At 44.3% G+C, this 23001-nt stretch overlaps 1 protein-coding gene across 5 annotated transcripts in view; it reads left to right on the plus strand.

Annotated features, from left to right (window-relative positions):
- Nucleotides 1-23001, plus strand: part of DAG1 (dystroglycan 1) — a 69957-nt gene that overhangs the window by 31884 nt on the left and 15072 nt on the right. For all 5 annotated transcript variants that reach the window (XM_049640469.1, XM_049640468.1, XM_049640470.1 and 2 more), the window contains one exon: nucleotides 17806-18190. In XM_049640469.1, the coding sequence (XP_049496426.1) occupies nucleotides 17915-18190 (276 nt within the window). In that variant the 5' untranslated portion in view covers nucleotides 17806-17914. The remainder of the gene's footprint in view (nucleotides 1-17805; nucleotides 18191-23001) is intronic.

Consider the following 23001-nt stretch of genomic DNA (forward strand, 5'->3'; position numbering starts at 1 on the left):
ATTGACAGAGACAGAGAGAGAGAGAGAGAGAGGGCTAAGGTTTTTGTGGTCTTTTTCTCAACCAGGTAAGAAATGTCTCAAGGCCAGCTGGTCTTACTGCCTCAGGATAAACAGGTTGGCAGGGGTGTGGAGGGTACTCTCACTATTCCCTGTGGTTGCTGCTTTGACTGTTTTGTCTCTGCATCTCCTACTCCCCCATATAGAAATCTTATCAAGGGATAACTAGGTGGAGGGACAAATCCTATTTTGTCAGTCAAGCTCTGCAGGGCAGCTTAGTCTGAGAAGATAGAATCACAGCTCTGTCTAGTTTACTCATACTCTCTTGCCTGTGACCCTTCCTGGTCTTTCCTCTTACTGACCAAGCAGGTGTTTTTTGTTTGTTTGTTTGTTTGTTTTGTTTTTCTCCTGACAAAGCAAATTCTGAGTATGTAGGGCAGTGGCTGTTCCCATAGGGCTCTTTGAAGGGCCAGCCAGGTAGTGGAGCTATGTTGCCATGAAATCCTTGACAGTGTCCTTTTGATCCCTGCATGAAACAAATACAAAGGGGAGGTTCCTGACTCTTAATTAGGTCTATTCTTTTTTTTTTTTTTTTTAACGTGTATTTATTTTTGACACAGAGGGAGATAGAGCATGAACGGGGTGGGTCAGAGAGAGAGGGAGACACAGAATCTGAAACAGGCTCCAAGCTCTGAGCTGTCAGCACAGAGCCCGATGTGGGGCTTGAACCCATGAACTGCGAGATCGTGACCTGAGCTGAGGTCAGACGCTTAGCCGACTGAGCCACCCAGGCACCCCAATTAGGTCTATTCTTAAGACCACAGAACTTTTGATTTAAGATTCATTGGCCTGGTGTACAACGAGAAGACAGAAGATAAATTTTCTGTTTACAAATGAGGTCTTTTAAGTAGTCAGTTCCCAGTCCAGATAACTACATAGAGCCTGGGAAGGGTAGGGTGCCTGTGCGCTCACTTTATAAATATTTATTTATTAAGTTTATTTATTTTGGGAGAGAGAGCGTGAGCATGGGAGGGGCAGAGAGAGAGAGAGAGCCCAACAGGGGGCTGGAACTCAGCAAGCTGAGAGATCATGACCCAAGCCGAGATCAAGAGTTGGATGCTTAACTGACTGAGCCATGAGCCACCCAGGCATCCCTATTTATTTATTTATTTATTTAGTCAGTCAGTCAGTCAGTCGGTCAGTCAGTCATTTCTGTGCCCAACATGGGGCCTCCAACTCACAACCCCAAGATTGAGAGTCTCATGCTTTTCCATCTGAGCCAGCCAAGCACCCCTGTATATGTTCACTTTAGAAGTGAAGCCAGTTGAAGATTCATGGGGAATAAAGGTAAAACATCTGAAAAATTAAGCTGGGGCTGGTGGGATCTCTGTCTTCCAGAGCTGTAGGAATCCATCTGTGCCTGATAATGGCCCAGTTTGGAAATTAAGGAGATCCCAACTCTGAAAGAAGAAAGCACCTTTCATGCATCAGGAGATTCTGGCCTCCACTGAAAAGTGCTTTGTAGTTGTCACTTTCTCCCCAGTCCTTGGGGATATATAAATTATAGTTGCACTTTTGTGATAAGATGGGAGATCTCTGGCATTTGTCCTTACCTTATCCCTTTTTGCTTTCAATTTTTAATCCTTAGGTTCTAAAATACAGGAATTAATTTTCAAATAATGACTACTGAGTGAAAGTGTACTTTTGCCTTTGTGCTAAGGGAATGATCAGAGTCTGTAAAAAGAGGAGGTAGAGACCTCGGGAGGTGAGGACAAGGGCATCTTCAAGGATTTCTTTAATTGTGCTAGCCTGGGTATAAATTCAATGTGACAGATGCCAGCTGGGGATCACCTGGAGCTCAGAGGAAGAGGCAAACACTTGGGAGTAACAGGTTTTCTCCATCATACCTGGTGTGGAGGTGCCTGAACTAGACACATTTCTCTAAGTCTAAGGAGAAAGGAGATTTAGATTCTCTGAATCTCCTTGAGGAGCAACCCAAGCATCCTCTTCTGGGAGACACTAGCAATGCAGTGCTCACAAGGCCTGGCCCAGTTTTGCCTTCACCAGTTTACTGGGAGCTGGTGCCCCTCTAGGCAAGCCTGATTGCGAGGTCAGTGTGTCAGGCATCCCTGTCCTGCTCGGCATTGTCCTTGCCTCACTGCCTGATGGGAGAGTAGCCATGGCTTTGCAGAGGAGGGGTTCCAAGAGTCTGCAAGGCCATCTTTTGGCCGTTTTCCCATAGCCTTCAGAAGCACACCTCTAAAGCCTACCAACGAAGTTTGTAATGATTTAGATTTTGTAACTGTTGTAAGGCGAGGGGGTAGAAAAGCCAATTAGAGCCGTATGTGGGAGGGAAGGAATCCAGCTAGCAAAAAAGCCTGAGCAAATGGAGTGGGTGCTAGTTGTGTCTTGTCCTTTTATAAACAAGATTTGTTGGTCTGGCAGTTTCTGGCATGGTTGAAATATTCTTGATGGTTGAGCCTTAAGAATGTGGCCCCAAACAAGAATGTAGCCAAAGCAGGTCACAACTTTAAACACTGAAGTTTGAAGTATTTGCCTAAACACTTGGTGCGATGGCAACCTTACAGGAAGGGTGCGTTCACCAGGGCGAGGACACCCCTCTTAGGCACCTGTATTGTGAGGAGGCTGTTGGCAGGGCCAAGGGCTGTGGTAAGGAGGGATCTGAGTAGGGAGCTGGGGATGGCTGGGACCACTCTGGTATTTCATCTCACTCCTCTGTTTTGGAGTTTGATTAGCCAGTGAGGTCAGAAGGCATACTTTCTCTCAACTTAATTCATGAAGTCAGATTAGCATATTAGTTGTGAGCTATGGCACTTATTTGTAATCTTGTATAATGGGAAAAGAATCAGAAAACTCAGTTTTTAACTTCAAAGTGTGAAATCAGGTGATGACTGCTTTTGTGAGTCATTTCAGGGATTTAATGGAAACCATTTCCCTGTGCTCTGATGTCTGCCAGAGTGCCTGCTTGGTGCTAGGCATCTACTGTGAGAGAGGGCAGCAGAGGACATGCTGCCGAGACCCCGGCAGTGGACCCCTTCTGACTCTTTTGCTCTCTGGGCAGCCCTCGGCATCCAGCTTTGACCTGGACAGACATTGACCAGCCTGCCCTCACAGCATAGTTCCACTCTACCTTTGTGCTGAGATGGGGAGGGGTTTGGATAGCCAGGGGAAGTTTGAGGAGACAGAAGGAAACTTTTTAGTTTCCAGTAAGCACTTACTTGGTGTTTGTAAATTTGCCTATTTATAATACATAAGTACTTAGTTTTATTAGCTCTTGTGTTTTATGACTTAGTAATATATGTAAATCTTAATTGAATATTTTTCTGTGAAATTTGGGAAGGCTGCATGCATAGCAAATGAAGCTTCACACCTAGCCCAGGGTAGGTAGTCGGTAAATATGCACTGAAGTGTAATTATTGTTGGGCTGTCTTGAGATAATTGTAATTTGCTTTAATTGGGTTCTTGGATGCCACACGGGTATGTGGATGTGGTAATTCATTCTCACTTGGATATTGCTGAGTCTGGCTGCCCTCCTCTCACATTTACTCTCCACTTCCCAGTCCAGCTGCTGCAGCCAGATGATCCTTGTTTTTGGGCTCAGTTTACCCTTTTCTTTTTTAAAAAAAAATTTTAAACATTTACTTATTATTTTTGAGAGACAGACAGAGCATGAGTTGGGGAGGGGCAGAAAGAGGGAGACACAGAATCTGAAGCAGGCTTCAGGCTCTGAGCTGTCAGCACAGAGCCCGACATGGGGCTCAAACTCACAAACTGCGAGGCCATGACCTGAGCTGCAGTCGGACGCTCAACTGACAGAGCCATCCAGGCGCCCCATCAGTTTACCCTTTTCTGTCTTCCGTGCCCTACCTGGGCATCAATGATTAAGACGGGACCTAAGCCTTATAAGTGTTTTTTCTGAAGTCTAATTGGTATGACTCTGAATAATGTGTTGTTTTTTTTTTAAAAGATTATAATTGTGGTAAAAATACATAAAATTTACCATTTTACCCATTAAGCTTTTTTTTTTTTTTTTAATTTATTTATTATGAGAGAGAGAGCATGCACGCACATATGCAAGCAGGAGAGGGGTAGAGAGAGAGGGAGAAAGAGACTCTCCAGCAGGCTCTGCCGTGCTTTCAGCATGCAGTCCATTGCGGGGCTTAATCCCACAAATGATGAGATCATGACCTGAGCCGACATCAATAGTCAGACGCTTAACTGACCGAGCCACCCAGGTGCCCCATTAAAGTATTTTTTAATTGTGATAAAAAACATCTAACAGGATTTACCATCTTAACCATTGTTGAGTGTGAAGTTCAATGGTGAGTAATGTTTAACAGCAAGTGGCATACTGAGGTCAGTAGAGTGTAGAATGAACGGTTTTCTCAGTGAGTTTTGTCACAGAAGATGTGAAAAATTGACCCAGATGAAAAACCACAGTCCGGTGGAAAATGGCCTGCAGCCCTGGATTTTTGAACCTTGTCCTTCTCTTCCTGTAGGACATGTTTGTACCTGAGTGAGTTTGTACCCAGGTATTAAACCTTTGCTTCCTTCCTGCCTTTGTTGAAAAAACCAAACCGCCATCAGCAGAAACCATTGCCCTTCCTGTACCTCTCTCTACTTTTGGTATCTGTGATAAGTGAGAATTTGCAAGAGTTTTCCAAGTGAGAACAGTGTCGAAGCAGCTTTTCTGATAGATGATTGTATAGTGTTTGCCTTTCAGAGATGGTAAGTTTTTTCTCCCACATATTTTTACTTTAAGTCTCTTGCTGTGTGTGTAACCCTAGACTCCTTTGGTGGGTTCTCCAGCTCCTTGATGGTGTCTCTCTGGGGCTGCCCCCATACCTCTAGTGATATTTCCACAGTGCACAAGTCAGGCAGGAACTTGCCTCATGTTAGGAGTCCTCATCTGCTTCTGGAGCTGTCAGTGCTTTTGAGGTGACACCTTGAATCTTCTGAGTTGGTTCAACACCTTCTTCATCTGGTGCCAAGGAGTGAAAAAGGCCCATTTTTAACTGAAAGCAGAGAAAGCTGCCCGTCTTTGGTATTTGGATCCCAAATAAACAATTACTTCACACTATTGTTTTCCACTGTGTGGAGTACATCCTGTTGGCCATCAGAGCAGTTAAAAAAAAATTTTTTTTTAATGTTTATTTTGAGAGAGAGAGACAGAGACAGAGACAGAGCACGAGTTGGGGAGGGGTAGAGGTAGAAGGAGACACAGAATCCAAATCAGGCTCCAGGCTCCCAGCTGTCAGCACAGAGCCCAACGCAGAGCTCGAACCCATTAACCGTGAGATCATGACCTGAGCTGAAGTCAGATGCTTAACCGACTGAGCCACCCAGGCACCCCTCAGTTTGAGCAGTTTTAAACTAGTTAATCCTGTAGAATTTTTATATTAACGTTAGACTGACATTTGACATTTTAATTTCTGAGTGTCTGAACCCTAAAGTGGTTGTTTCAGTTAGGTTTTTGCTTTTGACTTTTTCAAAACCATTTGAACTTTATTATCTCAGTTTGGTTTAAGAAGAAAGTCTCATTTTCCTTAATTTATTTATTTATTTATTTATTTATTTATTTATTTGGGAGAGTGTGTGAGCAGAGGATAGGGGCAGAGAGAGAGAGAGAATTTTTTTTAAGTTTATTCATTTTGAGAGAGAGAAACAGTGGGGTGGGGCTGAGAGAGAGGGGGACAGAGAATCTGAAGCAGGCTCCACGCTGACAGCAGAGAGCCTGACGTGGGGCTCAAACCTGTGAACCACAAGATCATGACCTGAGTCATGCTTAACTGACTGAGCCATCCAGGCACCCTGAGAGAATCTTAAGCAGGCCTCATGCTCAGTGCAGAGTGCATTGTGGGGCTTGGTCCCACAGCCCTGGGATCATGACCTGAGCCGAAATCAAGAGTCGGATGCTCAACTGACTAAGACACCCAGGCACCCCTCCTTAAATGTTTTAATTACTATGGCGAAAAGAAGCAGTTTGAGAGTTTAAGTACTATTTTTAGGTAACCTAGCTATTTGAGAGTGGTGGTTCCTGGGAGCGGTGGGGTGGGCTGCCTCTGCATCAGACTCATTTTGTGTGGTTAATAATGGGTTGAATCTCACAACTTTTCCTTCATTCTTAGAGAGCAGAAACTACTAGGGAGCTGTTCTTTAAGAATTTTAGTTAAGATATCTTAGTTTCATTCTCTGTGGGCTTTTCTGCATATGAGGAAACATTTAAGTTTACTATGAATTGAGTTGGTGCCACATACGCATTTGTTCCTCGTGTTTACTGAGTGGAAAGCATTTACTGACTGAGCTTCCTGTGTGCATGGGACATTCATTAGCTCTGGGGAGGCAGCCTGAGCAGAAGAGAGTTGCTTCTTTCCTGGAGCCGGGCTTCCATTAGAATATTCTAGTTTCCAGGGACCAAGACTGTCTGGACAGAGTAGGGTCACAAAAGCTTGTTCCTCATGGATGTATGTCTTTCCCTGTCCCACCCTCACACAAGGCATGTGCTTTAGTCATATATAGATAGGGGTTAGTATCAGTGACAGAAAGGGCCAGAAGGATTCTTTCCTGCTAAACTCGGTCCTTGGAAGCTTGGGGTCCTCACCTGTCACTGTATAATGCTTTTGATTCCCTAGTTGTGTTCCTGCTGATTGATTTGGTAAACTTGAAATACATCTGGCTCCAGGGCAGATATTATGTATTTTGGTATACAAAAGATACCACCTCTTAGGCATTGCTGAAAACTTGACTTTTTATTTCTGTGCATCACTGGAGAGTCCCCAAGGTCATGGTTGGAGAAAGGAAGTGTTGGTGTGGCCATTGGCAGATGCAGAGGATTACCAGCTCCAACCCCAACTAGATTTGGTTCCTCTGAGTGAGGGCACTTATCTGAAATGGGTCTCAGGGTCTGGGGCCCCCTGGGCTTCCTACCTCAGCCTGTCCTTTCGCTGTTGGGGACCCATGCCCCAGGAGCCTGGTGGAGGTCCCCTGCTCAGATATTCTTCATCTACCCCATAACAAGCTCTGTGGTGCTGTTTGGTGCTGAATGTTCACCTGGCCCAAGGAGGGGTGTGATAGGTACCTAGGGTACCATGGGGCTCTCTTCCCTGGTGCTAGTGGGCAGGAGGATAGGCCTTTGCCAAGAGAAGAGGGAGAGGGCAGACTCATTGGCTGCTCTGGGATAGCAGTGTGCCAAAGGGCTATGCTGTGTCCAGGCTTTGCAGGTTATAACACTTTTAAGGTTTTTCTGCTCCCTAGGGTGAATTGTCTGGGACTAAGGGATGGAACTGCCTGGCAGCTATGCCCATTTTTCACACTGTATGTTACGACTGTTGAGCATGTGTTCAGAGAGCAGGGGCTTCACTAAGCTCTGGGAAGGTCCCTCTTCACAGAGTTGTATTTCACTGGGGTCAAGGGCAGCACTGAGCTCAGACTCAGTGGCAGACACTGCACTGGGTACTGGTACAGAGGAATGAGTTACCCATACCCACTACCCATTTTTTGGTAGGAGATCTTGGGCAGCTTCTGTTAGCCAGAAGGTTGTGAGTTCAGCTGAGACATACATATTCTTGGGCTTCCCTGAGCACTTCCTGTGTTCTAGAGGATATAATGTGAGTGCATGTATGCAGTAATAAAATGAGTGGCTGTGTCAGGAAGACTGGGTGATTCTGCCTGTAGTCTTTCTCTGGTTCCAGAGAGCACCTTCTCCATATTTTGGCCACAGTCTCTGTGTGAGTGACCATGGTTGAATGTTACCTCTCTTTGGGCCTTGTTCCCTGAAAAAAATGAAGAGGAGGCTCTCTGGAGTGCCTCCATCTCTGAATGACCAAGTGTGTGAGTAAGAGACTATGTAAAGGCCTTCCAGTGGGATGTCCTAGTTTGGGTGTTTGAATGCAGCCTGCCAAGTTCCTAGCACGGGGAGATGTGACCCTTGCTTATAGGAATCCAGCATCAGAAAGACACAAGGCTGCTTTTTGCCAAGTTTGAAAAAGATCTTTTCTCCCTAGAGCATGGAAAACCAACATACAGCCTTTGGAGTTGTGCCCTGGACATCGTCTGCTTGCTAAATGCAGAGGCACTTAGTCATACCCATGAAACAGATACTTCACATCATCATGTGTCCGCAGATAGCAGACTGAGCTTATGTTCCGGGTAGGACAGGGTGTGTCTCGTTCTGTTGCTGTTTTCAAATAAGCTGAGAATTTTTAAAGGGAGAATCCGATTAGGAAAGTAAAAGATCAACTGGATCTAAGAAGTAGACAAATAAGTAAATTAAAGAGTAAAGAGATAGGAAGAAGCTAAAAAAAACATTCTTGTAGCCTCCCCATTCATTCATTAGGTGTGTATCTGGAGCTATGTGTGATTAGCATGGGTGAGTGACTGTGACAAATGTGTCCCTGCCCCTCCACATCTTACAGTCTTGTAGGGTGTTGGTCAAGCTGAGCCATTTACTCAATAAGAATTAAAATGTGTAATAAAGGAAAGGCCATTAAGAGAAGCAGTATGCAACAATAAACTCCAAAATTACAATTTAAAATAGTACAAAACAGGGACTCCTGGGTGGCTTAGTCGGTTGGGCATCTGACTTCAGCTCAGGTCATAATCTCTCAGCCTGTGGGATCGAGCCCCGTGTCGGGCTCTGTGATGACAGCTCAGAGTCTGGAGCCTGCTTCGGATTCTGTGTCTCCCTCTCTGTCTGCCCCTTCCCCACTCACACTCTGTCTCTTTCTCTCAAAAATAAATAAACACATTAAAAAATAAAATAGTATGAAACAAAAGACAGACATTTTTAAAAGTTAAGTGATAAACTAAGCTATAAAAGGGGTATGAAGGCACAGACTGTTAAGAAACTGGGAGACACAAAAACACAGAAAAGAGTTCAAAGACAAACCTTTAACTTGGAGCACTTGATAGGGATCTGAGTAGAAGACCTCTACCCAGAGTACGGTGAACTTGGGTATCGAGGAGTCAAGAGTGGTTCCTTCTTTGCCTTTCCTGGTAGAGGACTCTGCAGCAGTCACTGGGAGTTAAGTGGTTTTTGGATCGATGCCTACAGGGCCCCAGCTTCTAAGTCCCTGGTCATTTGGTGTTCCCTTGAAGAAGTGTGGCACTTAACACTGTTGGTAAGTCTGTAATGGGCAAAAGTGACCCAGCCATCTAGTGGTGGCTGGGAGGAGAAGTCCCTATTGAGGAATGGGTCTGAAATCCCATGAGAGCTGCCTGGTCACCTGTGGCCTTGGGATAGAACAAGGTAGTGGAAACAGGAAGGAGGACAGTGTTATATCTGTTATTTATCTAGTACTGATGAGAGTGTGGGATCATGCCAAATGATAAAACATCTTCATTAATTTTCTAAGGTAGGTGAATTTCAAATCCTTTTTCATACCTTTGCAGAGCAGCTCTATGTGTTTTTCTGAGCCTTGAGGAAACAAGTGCTGTCTTAGAAACTAGGAATATGTAAACCTGAGTGACATGTACACCGGGAGGTAGAGGTGGACAGTGATGAGGTTGGGACAGGGCAGTAGCCACAGGGGCTGCAATCTGGATGCTGTTCAGAATATGCCAGACACAAGAATGAGGGAGGACAGGGCTTTTCAGTCCTGAGAAGGTGGTGAAGAAGACACAGAGAGATGAAATGGAGCAGGAGTGCTGCTCTATTGTTTGCTCTGTTGTTTGCTGCTCTCTTGTAGTGCTGCTCTACTGTTTTAGAATTTTTATTAGTTTGAAATGATGGTAAGAGCCAAGACCTTTACCTTCACATGTTTACAAGTCCTTAGCAGAGAACGTAGATCAACATTACACATAACCTGAGTATATCTGCCACTGAGCTTTTTTTTAAATACCTTAATGTTCTATTGTATTTTTTTTAATGTTTATTTTTGAGAGAGAGAGAATGTGTGCAAGTGGGGGAGGGGCAGAGAGAGAGACTGAGGATCCAAAGCAGGCTCGCTCAAATTCATGAACTGATCATGATCATGACCTGAGCCGAAGTCGGGTGCTTGACTGACTGAGCCACCCATGTGTCCCTTTGTTGTATTTTTTGTAAGGTCCTGTTTTAGGAAGGAAAGCAGTTATCAATTTGGAGACCCTTGTAAATCCCTCCTTTTCCCTTAGCCCTCTCTTTCTAGAGTGACCATGATTCTGAACTTGGCCCTGAAGATCATGTGCTTGATTTTATTTATTACAAACATATGAATGTATAAACTATATATAAACATTTTGCATAAATAGTATTTACATCTTTATGCAATGGGCATTTTCTGCTAAACACTTTTTGAGGTTTATCAATTTTGTTTCTTAAATTTTAGTTCATTTTAATTGTCCTACTGAGTTCCCATGGCGTGAAGTGCCTGTTGATGCTTTCTCAGTTGATGGACGTTGGCATTGTTTCTAGCATTTCAGTGTTCACTCTGTCTCTGTCTGTATGTGTGCATACATGTATCTCTGCTTGTATATTCCTCAGGGTGTGTGTCTAGGAGTGGAAGGGCCCAGCTGTGTGGTGTATTCTCTGTTTCATCCCCTCCATGATACAACATTTGAACATTTTCACCCATTCGCATTGGCATGGAATGGTTTTTCATGTTGCTTTAATTTTTTTCCCCCCTGATTATTAGTGAGGTTGAACCATCTTTTTGTATGTTGACTGCTATTTAGGTTTTTTCTGTGAGTTTACTTCTTTTTGCCTTCAACCAATTTTTATTGTTTTAGGGCACTTGATGTATTTTGATGGAGATCCTTTAGCCATCATATGCATTGGAAAAGCTCTCTCCCAGGCTGGGGTTGGTCCTTCTAACTTTCTTTATGATGTCCTTTACTGTATAGAAATTTAAAATTCAAATTCTTTTTTTTTTTTTTTAATGTTCTAACTTTTGGTTCTTTCTTTAAATTTTTTTTTTTAAGTTTACTTATTTATTGAGAGAGAAAGAGAGGGGAGGGGCAGAGAGAGAGAGAAAGAGAATCCCAGGCCCAGCCTGATGTGGGGTTCGAACTCACGAACCATGAAATCATGACCTGAGCTGAAACCAAGAGTCAGACACATTACTGACTGACCCACCCAGGCACCCCTAAAATTCAAATTCTAATTTATCTTTTTTTTTTTAAGATTAAAAAAAGTTTTTGAGATAATTGTGGATTTACATGGCAGTTGTTAAATAATACAGAGATCCTATGTATGCTTTATACCCAGCTTCCTCCCATGGTAACCTCTTGCAAAACTATAGTACAACATTACAACCAGGATACTGACATTAATACATCAGAATACAGAATGTGTTCATTACCACAGGATCCCTCACTTGGCCCTTTTATAGCTATACCTATTTCCTTCATGCCCTGAGCACCTCTTAAACCCCTGCAATCACTAATCTGTTCTCCATTTCTATAATTTTGTCACTTCAAGAACATTATAGGGGTCGTGGTGGGGAAAAAAAGAATATGATAAAAATATAATGTATATAATATGTATATGTAATGTATGTATAAAAATATAGTATGTATTCCCTTGAGATTCATCCAAGTTGTTGAGTGTATCAATCAATAGCTCATTCCTTTTTTATTGTTCTTCAGTATTCCATGATATGGATATGCCATAGCTTGTTTAACCATTCATCCATTGAAGGACAGACATCTGGATTGTGCTATTGGTTGAAAAAGCTGTTTTCCCCCATTGAATTGCTTTTGTATCTTTGTCAAAAATCAGTTGAAGGGCACCTGGGTGGCTCAGTTGAGCATCCAACTCTTGATTTCAACTCAGGTCATGATCCCAGGGTCGTGGGATTGAGCCCCACATCGGGTTCTGTGCTGAGCATGGAGTCTGCTTGGGATATTCTCTCTCTCTCTCTCTCTCTCTCTCTCTCTCTCAATCTAAAATAAATAAATAAATAAATAAATAAATAAATAATCTATTTCTGGGTTCTCAATTCTGTTCCATTGATTTATGTTAGTCCCTCCACTAATAACAGTCTTGATTTTTGTAACTAGCTAAGTTTTGATATTAGGTAGAATAATAATTCTTTTTTCTTCTTTTTCAAAATTATTTTTGGCTGTATAGCTCCTTTGCCTCTCCATATAAATTTGAGAATAGTCTTGTCTATGTCTACAAAATTTCTTTCTAGAATTTTGATAGGGATTTCATTAAACCTTAAATTAGTTTCCTAGGGCTACTGTAAACAATTACCACAACCTTAGTGGCTTAGGTAATATACATTTATTTTCTCACAACTCTGGAGACCAGAAGTCCAAAATCAAGGAGTTGGCAAGGGCTGTGCTCTGTCTGTGGACTCTGGAGATGAGTTTATTCCTTGTCTATTCTATTTTCTGGTAGCTGCTGGTATTCCTTGGCTTGTGGCCACATCACTCCAATCTTCTCTTCCTCAATTTTCACATCTCCTTCTCCCTCTGTGGTGTGTATAGTCTTGCTCTGCCTCTCTCTTATAATGACAATTGTGGTTGGATTTAAGGTCCACCTGGGCGGGTGCCTGGGTGGCTCAGTTGGTTGAACGTCCCACATTGGGTCAGGTCCTGATCTCAGTTTGTGAGTTTGAGCCCCACATTGGGCTTGCTGTTGTCAGTGCAGAGCCCCATTTGGATCCTCTCTTCCCTTCTCTGTCTGCCCCTCCCCTGGTCGCACTCTCACTCTCAAAAGAAAGTAAATTAAAAAAAAAAAAAAAAAAAAGGTCCACCTGGGTAATCTCCCTAGGTCAAGATTCTTTTTTTTTTTTTATTTTTTTAATGTTTATTTATTTTTGAGACAGCGCAAGAGACAGAGTGCAAGTGGCGGAGGGGCAGAGAGAGAGGGAGACACAGAATCTGGAGCGGGCTCCAGGCTCTGAGCTGTCAGCACAGAGCCTGATGCGGGGCTGTAATTCACAAATTGTGAGATCATGACCTGAGCCAAAGTCAGACACTTAACCGACTGAGCTACTCAGGCTCCCTCCTTTTTTTTTTTAATGCTTATTTATTTATTTAAAAAACATTTTTTTTAACGTTTATTTATTTTTGAGACAGAGACAGAGCATGAACGGGGGAGGGGCAGAGAGAGAGGGAGACACAGATTCGGAAGCAGGCTCCAGGCTCCGAGCCATCGGCCCAGAGCCCGACGCGGGCTCGAACTCATGGACCGCGAGATCGTGACCTGAGCCGAAGTTGGACGCTTAACTGACTGAGCCACCCAGGCGCCCCAATGTTTATTCATTTTTGAGAGAGGCTGGGTGTGTGTGTGTGTGTGTGTGTGCGCGCGCGCGCGTGCGCTCACACACAGAGGAAGGACAAAGAGGGAGAGAGAGAATTCCAAGCAGGCTCCACACTGCCAGCGCAGAGTCCGACCTGGGACTTGGTCCCACAAACTATGAGATCATTACCTGAGTCAGTTCCATTACCTGAGTAAGGAACCCCACAATTTTGTATTTTGTTCTGCAACTCTAGTTCTGTTTTGCCTGGCCTTTTGTCGTTGTTTTTTTCTATTTTTTTTTTTTTCAGAGAGAGAGAGAGCACAAGTGGGGTGAGGGGCAGAGGTAGAGAGAGAATCTTAAGCAGGCTCCACTCTAAGTGTGGAGCCTGATTGGGGCTCAATCCCATGATCCTGGGATCATGACCTGAGCCAAAATCAAGAGGTGGATGCTTAACTGACTGAGCCACCTAGACACCCCATGACCTGGCTTTTTCGGATACTCTAGGATTTATCTTATTTATGATGGAGAAGGGAGAGAGGACCCTAATTGTATTTGGTTTTCTACGTGAATGACCACTGGTCTGGGTGCCTTTGAACAGCTCCTTTGCAAGCTGATTTTGGGCTTTCCCTCTAGTTCCTCAGTCCACTTCTACTCTGCTGCTGACAGGGGAGGGTAAGGGAGGTGTACTGCCTCATTACTGGAAAGTAGAGGTAGAAGTCCAGGTTCCTTACTCACCTTTTTTTTTTTTTAACTTTTTATTTATTTTTGAGAAAGATGTGAGCAGGGGAGGGGCAGAGAGAGAGGGAGACACAGAATCTGAAGCAGTCTCCAGGCTCTGAGCTGTCAGCATGGAGCCCGACGTGGGGCTCAAACTCACGAGCTGTGAGATCATGACCTGAGCGGAAGTCGTGGGGCTCGAACTCATGAGCTGTGAAATCATGACCTGAGCGGAAGTCGGGACGCTTAACCGACTGAGCCACCCAATCACCTTTTTTTTTTTTTTTTTAACTGAAGTATAATTAACTAACATACAGTGTTCTGTTAGTTTCAGGCATACAATATAGTGATTCAACAATTGTATACCTTTCTCAGTGCTCACCACAATAAGTGTAGTCACCATACATTATTACAGTATTATTGACTATATTCCCTATGCTGTACTTTTTATCTCCATGGCTTATTTATTTTATAACTGGAAGTTTGTACCTCTTAATCACCTTTATCTATTTTCCTCATTCCTCCACTTACTTCCCCTCTGGCAACTGTCAGTTCTCTATATTTAAGAGTCTGCTTTTTGTTTGTTTGCCCCACTCAGCCTTTTTCGACACCTGAGGACTGGTAAAGTCCTTTTTAACTGTTGGGTGGGGGTGGGAATTCTAGTTCCTTAGGCCTCTTTACCACTGAGCACTGGTGAAAGTTCTGGCACCATCCCTGCAGGTAGGGGGAGACACTCCTGTTATATTGCTTGGATGGGCATAGAAATCTTGGTTTGGTTTCCATTGAAACCTAGGGACTAGAGAAGTAGGAGGGGTGGTGCATTGTTAACTGGCCAGTGGGGATGAAAGTCCCAGCTCCTTACTTGGCCTGCTCTGACACTGCCCCAGTGGGGATATTAGGGAGCCTTATTACAGCATCATGAGGGTGGAAGTCTTAGGCTCTCCACTTGGCCTTTACTGGCACGGGTGGGAGTGGGGCCACAGTTTTTTTCTGTGGTGTTTGGCCAGAATAGAGCCTTTATTGTCTAAATGTTTTCTGTCTTGCTAGGCTACTCCCTTCCTGCTCCTTTGGCTAAAGAGAGCAGACTTTTGTTGGGACTGTTTTTTGTGTCATCTGTTGGCATTTCTAGGTTGCCAGCCTCTTCAGCTTCAATTCTGGGATATATGAGGCAAAAAGAAAACCCAGGGAACTCACCACTGTGTCTTTCCTTGAGTCCTGGGGTCCCTCATTGGTCTGCCTTCTTCTCTTAACTTTTTAGAGTCTGATGTTTATTTTATATATACTGTCTAGGATTTTTTGTTGTGTTTAGTGGGAAATGAGGGGAAAAAATACATCTATCTCATAATTCTTAGAAGTGGTAGTACAGTTTTTTTCTTTTATGCTTTGTTTTTTAATGTCTTGTTAAATGTAATCATTCTTTATCCTGACATTTATTTCACTATATTGTAAAATTTTTAAAGTTCTCCTTTTTTACATTTGTGTATGTAATCCACCTGGGATTTATCTTATTTACGATGGAGAAGGGAGAGAGGACCTAACTGTATTTGGTTTTCTACATAAATGACCACTGGTCATTTGAACAGCTCCTTTGCAAGCTGATTTTGGGCTTTCCCTCTAGTTTCAGAGTCCACTTCTACTCTGCCGCTATAATACTGCTTTAAATACAGTAGCTTTATGATAAGTCTTTGTTTGGTAGGTTAGGACTCCCAGCCTTCAAAATTGTTTTACTTGGATTTTGGCTGTCTCATGAATTTTAGTTCAAAAACAAAGTAAGAATGGGAATGGCAAAATCAGTAACAACACAAACAAAACACAAAAAACCCAAACTGTTGGAATTGGTTTGGATTTGATTGACTTCACAGTACACACTGCCCATTTCAGTGGCCTTTTTTTTTTTTTTTTTTTTTTTTTTTTTAAGTAATACTATTTACTTTGTATTATCCTGGTCAGAAAACATTATGTAGCCCCTGGGCCGCTTGGCTCAGGGCAGGGCTTAATTTTTTTCTAGAATGGGAAATTGCTTGTTATGACTGTGGTCACCTTGAGGACACCCAGCAAGTCCCACAGTGCATCTATGTGGCTGTCAGCCTTGGAGCAAATGTTCTGAGCTGTCTGCACTGAAGTGGGTGAGGGGTTTGAGGGACAATGTGCAGGGTTCTAATTTCTCTTTTGGGGGTGGGGGGCAAGAGGCCAAATAAGTTTTGTTTAGGGGCACGGAGTTTGCAAATACGTTTTTGATAAACAAATCCTATGATTAGTGTTTGGGGTGTGAGGAGTGGGCAGTTGCTGAACTTGTCTGTGCAAATTCTTGTTTTTTGGTTTTTGGTTTTTTTAGTCTCTTCAAAAGCATTGTTTTAAGATGTAATAATTGTTACATTTGCCACATTGTTTGATCTCCACATACACACACAGCATTTTTTTTCCCTTGAAACATTTCAAAGTAAATTGCAGAGATTTTTGATACTTCAGCTGTAAATCCTTCAAAATTGAGGACAGTCTCTTATAGAACCACCCCACCATTGTCTCACCTAAGAACATTAACAATAAATCCAGTCTCCAGCCCAGCGACGCAATTCCCAATTGCTCCTTTTGAAGCTGGGCTTGTGTGTTTTCTGTTTTTTGGGGTTAAAAAAATTTTTTTTGTTTTAAGTAAATTCAGATCCAGTCAAGATGCACACTCTACATCTGGTTTCTGTTCCTAAATCTAGAACAGCCCCCTTGTGTTTAGGGGTATCAGCATTTGGACAGACCAAGCCAGTTATCTTGTAGAAGGTCCACATTCTAGACTTGTCTGGTTGTGTCTTCATGACTCCTGTGTTTGCTGTAAACAGGGAGTTAGGTCTAGAGCAGCATTGCCCAACAGCAGTATACACGATGTGAACCACACACGTGATTTAATATGTTCTGGTAGCCACATGAAAAAAATGTTTATTAAAAAAATTTTTTTTAATGTTTATTTATTTTTGAGACAGAGAGAGACAGAGCATGAACGGGGGGGAGGGTCAGAGAGAGAGGGAGACACAGAATCTGAAGCAGGCTCCAGGCTCTGAGCTGTCAGCACAGAGCCCGATGTGGAGCTTGAACTCGTGAACCGCGAGATCATGACCTGAGCCGAAGTTGGACACTTACCCGACTGAGCCACCCAGGTGCCCCGAAAAAAATATGTTTAAATAAGAAGATGCAATTGGGGGATGCCTGGGTGGCTCAGTTGGTTAAGCGTCCCACTCTGGGTATCGACTCAGGTCTTAATCTCATGGTTTGTGAGATCAAGCCCTGCGTGGGGCTTTGCACTGACAGCATGGAGCCCACTTGGGATTCTCTCTCTCCATTTTCTCTCTCCCCTTCCCTGCTCGCACATGTGCATGTGCACACTCCCTGTCTCTCTCAAATAAACAAAAGAAGATGGGATTTATTTCAGTAATGTGTTTCATTTTCCACATTTCTTTATTATTTATCATTTATTAATATTCATTATTTTCTTTATTTTTTAAAGTTTACTTATTTTGAGAGAGCGAGCACACACACAGCGGGGGAGGGGCAGAGAGGGAGAGAGAGAATCCCAAGCAGGCTCCGTGCTATCACGACATGGGGCTCGAACTCACAATACTGGGAGATTATTACCTGAGCTGAAATCGAGAGTCAGACACTCAACCAATTGAGCCACCCAGGTGCTGCTATGCTAACTTTTAAAAACCCAGTATGTATTTTACTGGGCCAGCCACATTTCTAGTGCTCAGTGGCCACATGTTGCTGATGCCTTTGAACTGGGCAGCACAGGGTGAGACTTGATCCAAGTCAGGGTAGATATTTTTGGCAAGAACACTTAAAGGGTAGTAACTGCCTGTGTACAACTTTGAAACCATGGGGTTTGCTAAAGTCTGAGTCTACTCTTCTTCTCTTTCAGGCCCTGGGATGGAGCCGGTGTGCAGAGGGCGGTGAGGACCCAGCTCTGGGACCACATCACTTGCCTCTTTTCTTAGTGAAACTGTTGGCTTGAGCAATCTCAGGCTCGGATGAGGATGTCTTCGGGCCTCTCGCTGCTGCTCCCCCTCTGGGGGAGGACCTTTCTTCTTCTGCTCACTGTGGCCGTGGCTCAGTCCCATTGGCCTTCGGAGGCCAGCAGGGACTGGGAGAACCAGCTTGAGGCGTCCATGCACTCAGTGCTTTCAGACCTTCACGAGGCTGTTCCCACAGTGGTGGGCATTCCTGATGGCACGGCTGTCGTTGGGCGCTCATTTCGAGTGACCATTCCAATGGATTTAATTGCTTCCAATGGAGAACTCATCAAGGTGAGATTGGATATAAAACTTACGTAAATGAGGGAGAATTCTCATCTGCATTTTAGTTGTTTTTTGTTTTTTTAGTTTTAGTTTTCCATTCTAAGCTCCAGCAACTCTGAGCTCAGTTCTTCTAGGACCTGTGCAGTTACCTTAAGAGAGGGACAACCACTGATGTTTATAAGAGGGTTCCCAGATATCCTAGAATAGCATCCTAAACTTTTATTCTTGCTCTCATTTTGAAGGTGTTACCATTAAAAAGCCTTTGCATCTGTGGTTTGGAAGATTCTTGGTCATCAGGTTAGGATTTGATGGAAGAGCTTTGTGTGTAGGCAGAGGTCTCCTGTCACTAACCATGGGATTAAACCCAAGAAATAACTGTTAAATGATTTGAACCTATTTTCTTTTTAAAGTTTTTATTTTTATTTGAGAGAGAGCGAGCACATGTGCTGGGGAGGGGCAGAGGGAGAAGAAGAGAGAGAATCTTAAGCAGGCTCCACGTTCAGTCAGGAGCCTGGTGTGGGACTCAATCCCATGACCCTGGGATCATGACCTGAGCCGAAAGCAAGAGTTGGACGCTCAACCAGTTTGTTTTGCTCACAATTTTGTGGCCAGGAATTCCAGGATTCAGAACTCATCTGGGAACCTCATTTCTGCTTCACATGGCACTAGCTAGAATGGCTCATCTGGAGCTGGAGGATCCATTTCCAAGATGTTGGGGTTTTTTGTTTTTTTTTTAATGCTTATTTATTTTTGAGAGAGAGTGTGTGTGCAAGAGCTGGGGAGGGGCAGAGAGAGGGAGACAGAGGATCCAAAGAGGGCTCTGTGTTGACAGCAAGAGAGCCCGATGCAGGGCTCAAACTCACAAACCACGAGATCATGACCTGAGCCGAAGTCACTTAACTGACTGAGCCACCCAGTGCCTCCTAAGATGGTTTATTAATGGCTGGCAAGTTGGTGCTGCCTGTTGACAGGGAGCTTAGCTGGGGCTGTTGGTTAGGGTCCTAGGTTCCTCTCCATGTAGACCTTTTCATGGGCTGCTTGGATTTCCTTACAGCACAATAACTGGGTTCCAAGATTGGGTATTCCAAGAAACAGGAAGTGGAAGCTGGCTTGGTAACTTGCATAGCAACACTTCCATTGTACTCATTGGTCAAAGCACACACAGCCTTTGGTGGGTCCTTATCCTCTTTCCCCTCTCTGACCCATAAGCCCCAGGCATCTAGATTAGACATGGTCACAAATGCTATGGCCACTCTTTCCATTGAGAGGTGAGTCTGTGCCCCTTTCCCTTGAATCTGGGCAGACTCACTCCTTACCTGCACCTTCTTTGTGCTCCTTTCCTTTTCCCTGTTGGCCCCCTTCTCTTTAGCTCATGGCTTGTTCCCAGGGTGGGCCTTGTGATCTCAAAGGTGGTCATATTTCTGAAGATCCTAGCTTACTTGCACAGAGCTCTTTCTAATTTGCAGAAGATTTCCATGTAATCTTTGTAATGCCTCTGGAAGCCACAAGCTAGTTTGACCATTAGAAAAAGAAGAGTGGCAGTTTTGGAAGTACAGTCCTTGCCCAACTTCAAGTTTGAGCTTTTGAATATCCAAACCCTGCAGTGGTTGCCCTTGTTCAGTGGCCATTAGAATGTTTGACATGCATTAGTTTTGACGAGAGGTGCCTTGAATCAATATAGTGAGCTGGGTATTTGCTGTATCTGGCAGAGAGACATTTAACAGGCTTATTCATCAGGGGAGTAAAGAGATTTTACTGGGAAAACAGGATTTTATCTGAGCACATTTATTTGTAGAAAGCAGACCATTTAGTAGCTGATTAGCCTGTGGAAGAACAGATGAAAATGTGTGATTCTTCTACCATCAGAGCTGTGTGGGGTGGGAAATCAGATCAGAAAGCCTGACTTCATCTCTGGAGCTTCCATTTCCCTGTATGTAAAACAAGATTGATAAATCTTTATATAAAAAGAGTTGAGGGGTGCCTGGGTGGCTCAGTCGTTTGGGCATCTGACTTTGGTCGAGGTCATGATCTCACGGTTCATGGGTTTGAGCTCCGCATCAGGCTCTGTGCTGACAGCTTAGAGCCTGGAGCCTGCTTTGAATTCTATGTCTCCCTTTCTCTCTGCCCCTTCCCTGCTCACACACTCTCTCTGTCTCTCAAAAATAAATAAACATTGAAAAAAAAAAAAGTTGAGGTTTTTTTTCTTATTATAACAATGATCTATAAATGTGTGTTGTAGGGGCACCTGGGGGGGGGCTCAGTTAGTTGAGCATCCAATGCTTGATTTCTGCTAAGGTCATGATCCCAGGATGGTGGAATCAAGCCCATGTTGGCCTCGGCGCTGAGCGTGAATCCTGCTTAAGTTCTCTCTCTCTGTCTTTCTCTACCCGCCTCCCTCCCACCCCCCGTGCTTGCACTCTCTCTGTCTCTAAAATCAAAACAAAAACAAGCGATTTAAAAAAATGTATTCTTCGGGAATGTGGCTTTTATTTATTTTTAATTAAAGAATGTTTAATGTTTATTCATTTTTGAGAGAGAGGGAGAGAGAGAGAATGAGCAGGGGAGGGGCAGAGACAGAGGGAGACACAGAATCCAAAACAGGCTTCAGGCTCTGAGCTGTCAGTACAGAGCCCGATGTGGGGCTCAAACTCACAAACTGTGAGATCATGACCTGAGTTGAAGTCGGATACTTCACCAACTGAGCCACCCAGGCACCCCTTTAATTTTTTTTTTTTTTTATGTTTATTTATCTTTGGGATAGGGACAGAGAGGGGGACAGAGGATTTGAATTGGAATGGCTTTGGACTTGAACTTACGAACCATGAGATCATGACCTGAGCCAAAGTTGGGCGCTCAACCGACTGAGCCACCCAGGCACCATGACTTGCCCAGTATTCTTATGTATGTGAGGAATATTTCAGATCTTGGTCCCAAGGAATGTTCTTGGGGTGACCTCCAAATTATATCCATCACTATTACCATCATCCAAGCTACCACTTATTTCTTCCCAGGCTGTCTCCCTCTGATCTTGACCCTTTCGTCTGTTTTCCACACTGAGGCAAGAGAGATGTCCTTATCTTTGTAAAGCTTGAATCTGCAAACACCTCCCCTTCCCCCAACCATTACTGAGCTGCACTTAGGATCAAACCCCACATGATCTGGCCTCTGGTCTCCTCTCTCTCTCTCTCCTTTCCCTTCAGTGACTGTAAATCTCCTTTGGATTGTCAAAGCCTATGAGACTAAGCTTGTCCAAGCCTCATGTGGGGTTGTCAGGTGAGGGTTGGTCTTCCAGCCATTTTGGATGTGGCCAAATTGCCTAATGAGGACTCAAAGGCAGAACAGGGGCCTGTCCTGCAATCTGATGAGATTTGATAGTGTGGTTGTCATATTTGCTGTGACTAGTCAGGGGATATGCATGGGGATTGGTGGTGGACTAATTCAGTGCTCGCAGTAGATTAAGCAATAGTCTATTGAAGGGATAGAAAGTCCGTCACATTCTAAGTGAGCTGCCCTGGCCGCCTGCCCAAGTCTTGTTTGACCTGTGTGTGTCAAACCTGTGTGGGTATGCTGACTATTTCAGAAGTTTGTGGCAACTCTAGAAGTCACAGCAGAGGTTTGTACTGCTTCACATCAGCCAAGCGTGCCCCTCAGGTGACATCAGCTTCCCAAAGCAAGGGCTTCCCTGTACTTTACACACCAGGCAGAAAGGTAAAAGAAGAGGGGACCCACCTGTCTGGAGGAGGTAGCCTTGAGGTCCTAGACTCTCTGCTTTACCCCACATCTGATACTTTTTAATGTCCAGACAACCCTTGTCCGGTTTCAGCTTGGCCTGCACCCATTGCTTCTCCTGCTGTTCTGTAGCTCTGCCTCAAGAATTGATTTGCTGCTATTGACCTCAACTTAATTCCCAGATCTATTCCATTGACCTGATAATGCAAGAAGGGGCTCTGAGCTGCCTCCAGGCCCAGTGGCCAGCATGACCTTCTGGAGAGACTTGTGCCTTGGAGCTCTCTTCTCTCCTGTGGGCTTAGGACACTCTAAAGCAGGTGGTCTTTGCATGTGCTCTCTTGGACCACTCTGGATACCTGTATGCAAAGCTCACCCCAGGTTGACTGTCCTTTGCTCTCACAGCTGCCTGTGAACCCTAGAGCAGCACCCTCCGTCTTCATCAGGGTTTGTGGGAATGGGTCCCACAGAAGCCAGCTTGGCCTTTGTTGGATAGATCATTGGCTGTCCCGAGCTGGCCACAGTGTAAGTTACCTGTCTCGACTCTTGCCTCCCTCAGGATTGGTGCCAGCTCCCTGCAGGTACCTCTCCTCTGACTTGAGTGAGCGAGGGACGGGCTGAGAAAGCTGATGATGTGCCGAGAGATGCTCTTACCACTCCTTTCTAGGGTGGTCAGGAGAGACATCTTTTGTGTCTCAGAATGATTGGCTGCCCCTTCAGAGCCCCCTCAGATGTCTCATTTTGGTAGAGCCTGCAAGGTTGGCTTTTCATTCCTGCTTGCCCTTATCCTCCTTGCCTGGAGACAATGTGGACTTTCCCTCAACCCAAGATGTCTGCAGACTGGGAGCAGCCCTTCCTGGGACTGTGCTCTCAGCTGCTGGCATGGGCCCCCAATTGTTCCCCTGAGAACAATGGGTACTCTTTTTTGGCCAGGAAGGGGAACTCATGAAAGGACTGTTTCTTTGGATGCTTGAGAGCTTTGTGGCAACCCCGCCTGCATGAGATGAACTGCAGTTTCTTCCTGCCTGGAGTGGGTGTTCCCTGGCTCTGAATGGACCTCTTGTGAGCACAGCACACTGGGAAATGCGGGTTGG

The sequence above is a fragment of the Panthera uncia genome, chromosome A2 (genome assembly GCF_023721935.1).
Source record: "Panthera uncia isolate 11264 chromosome A2, Puncia_PCG_1.0, whole genome shotgun sequence".
NCBI lineage: Eukaryota > Metazoa > Chordata > Mammalia > Carnivora > Felidae > Panthera > Panthera uncia.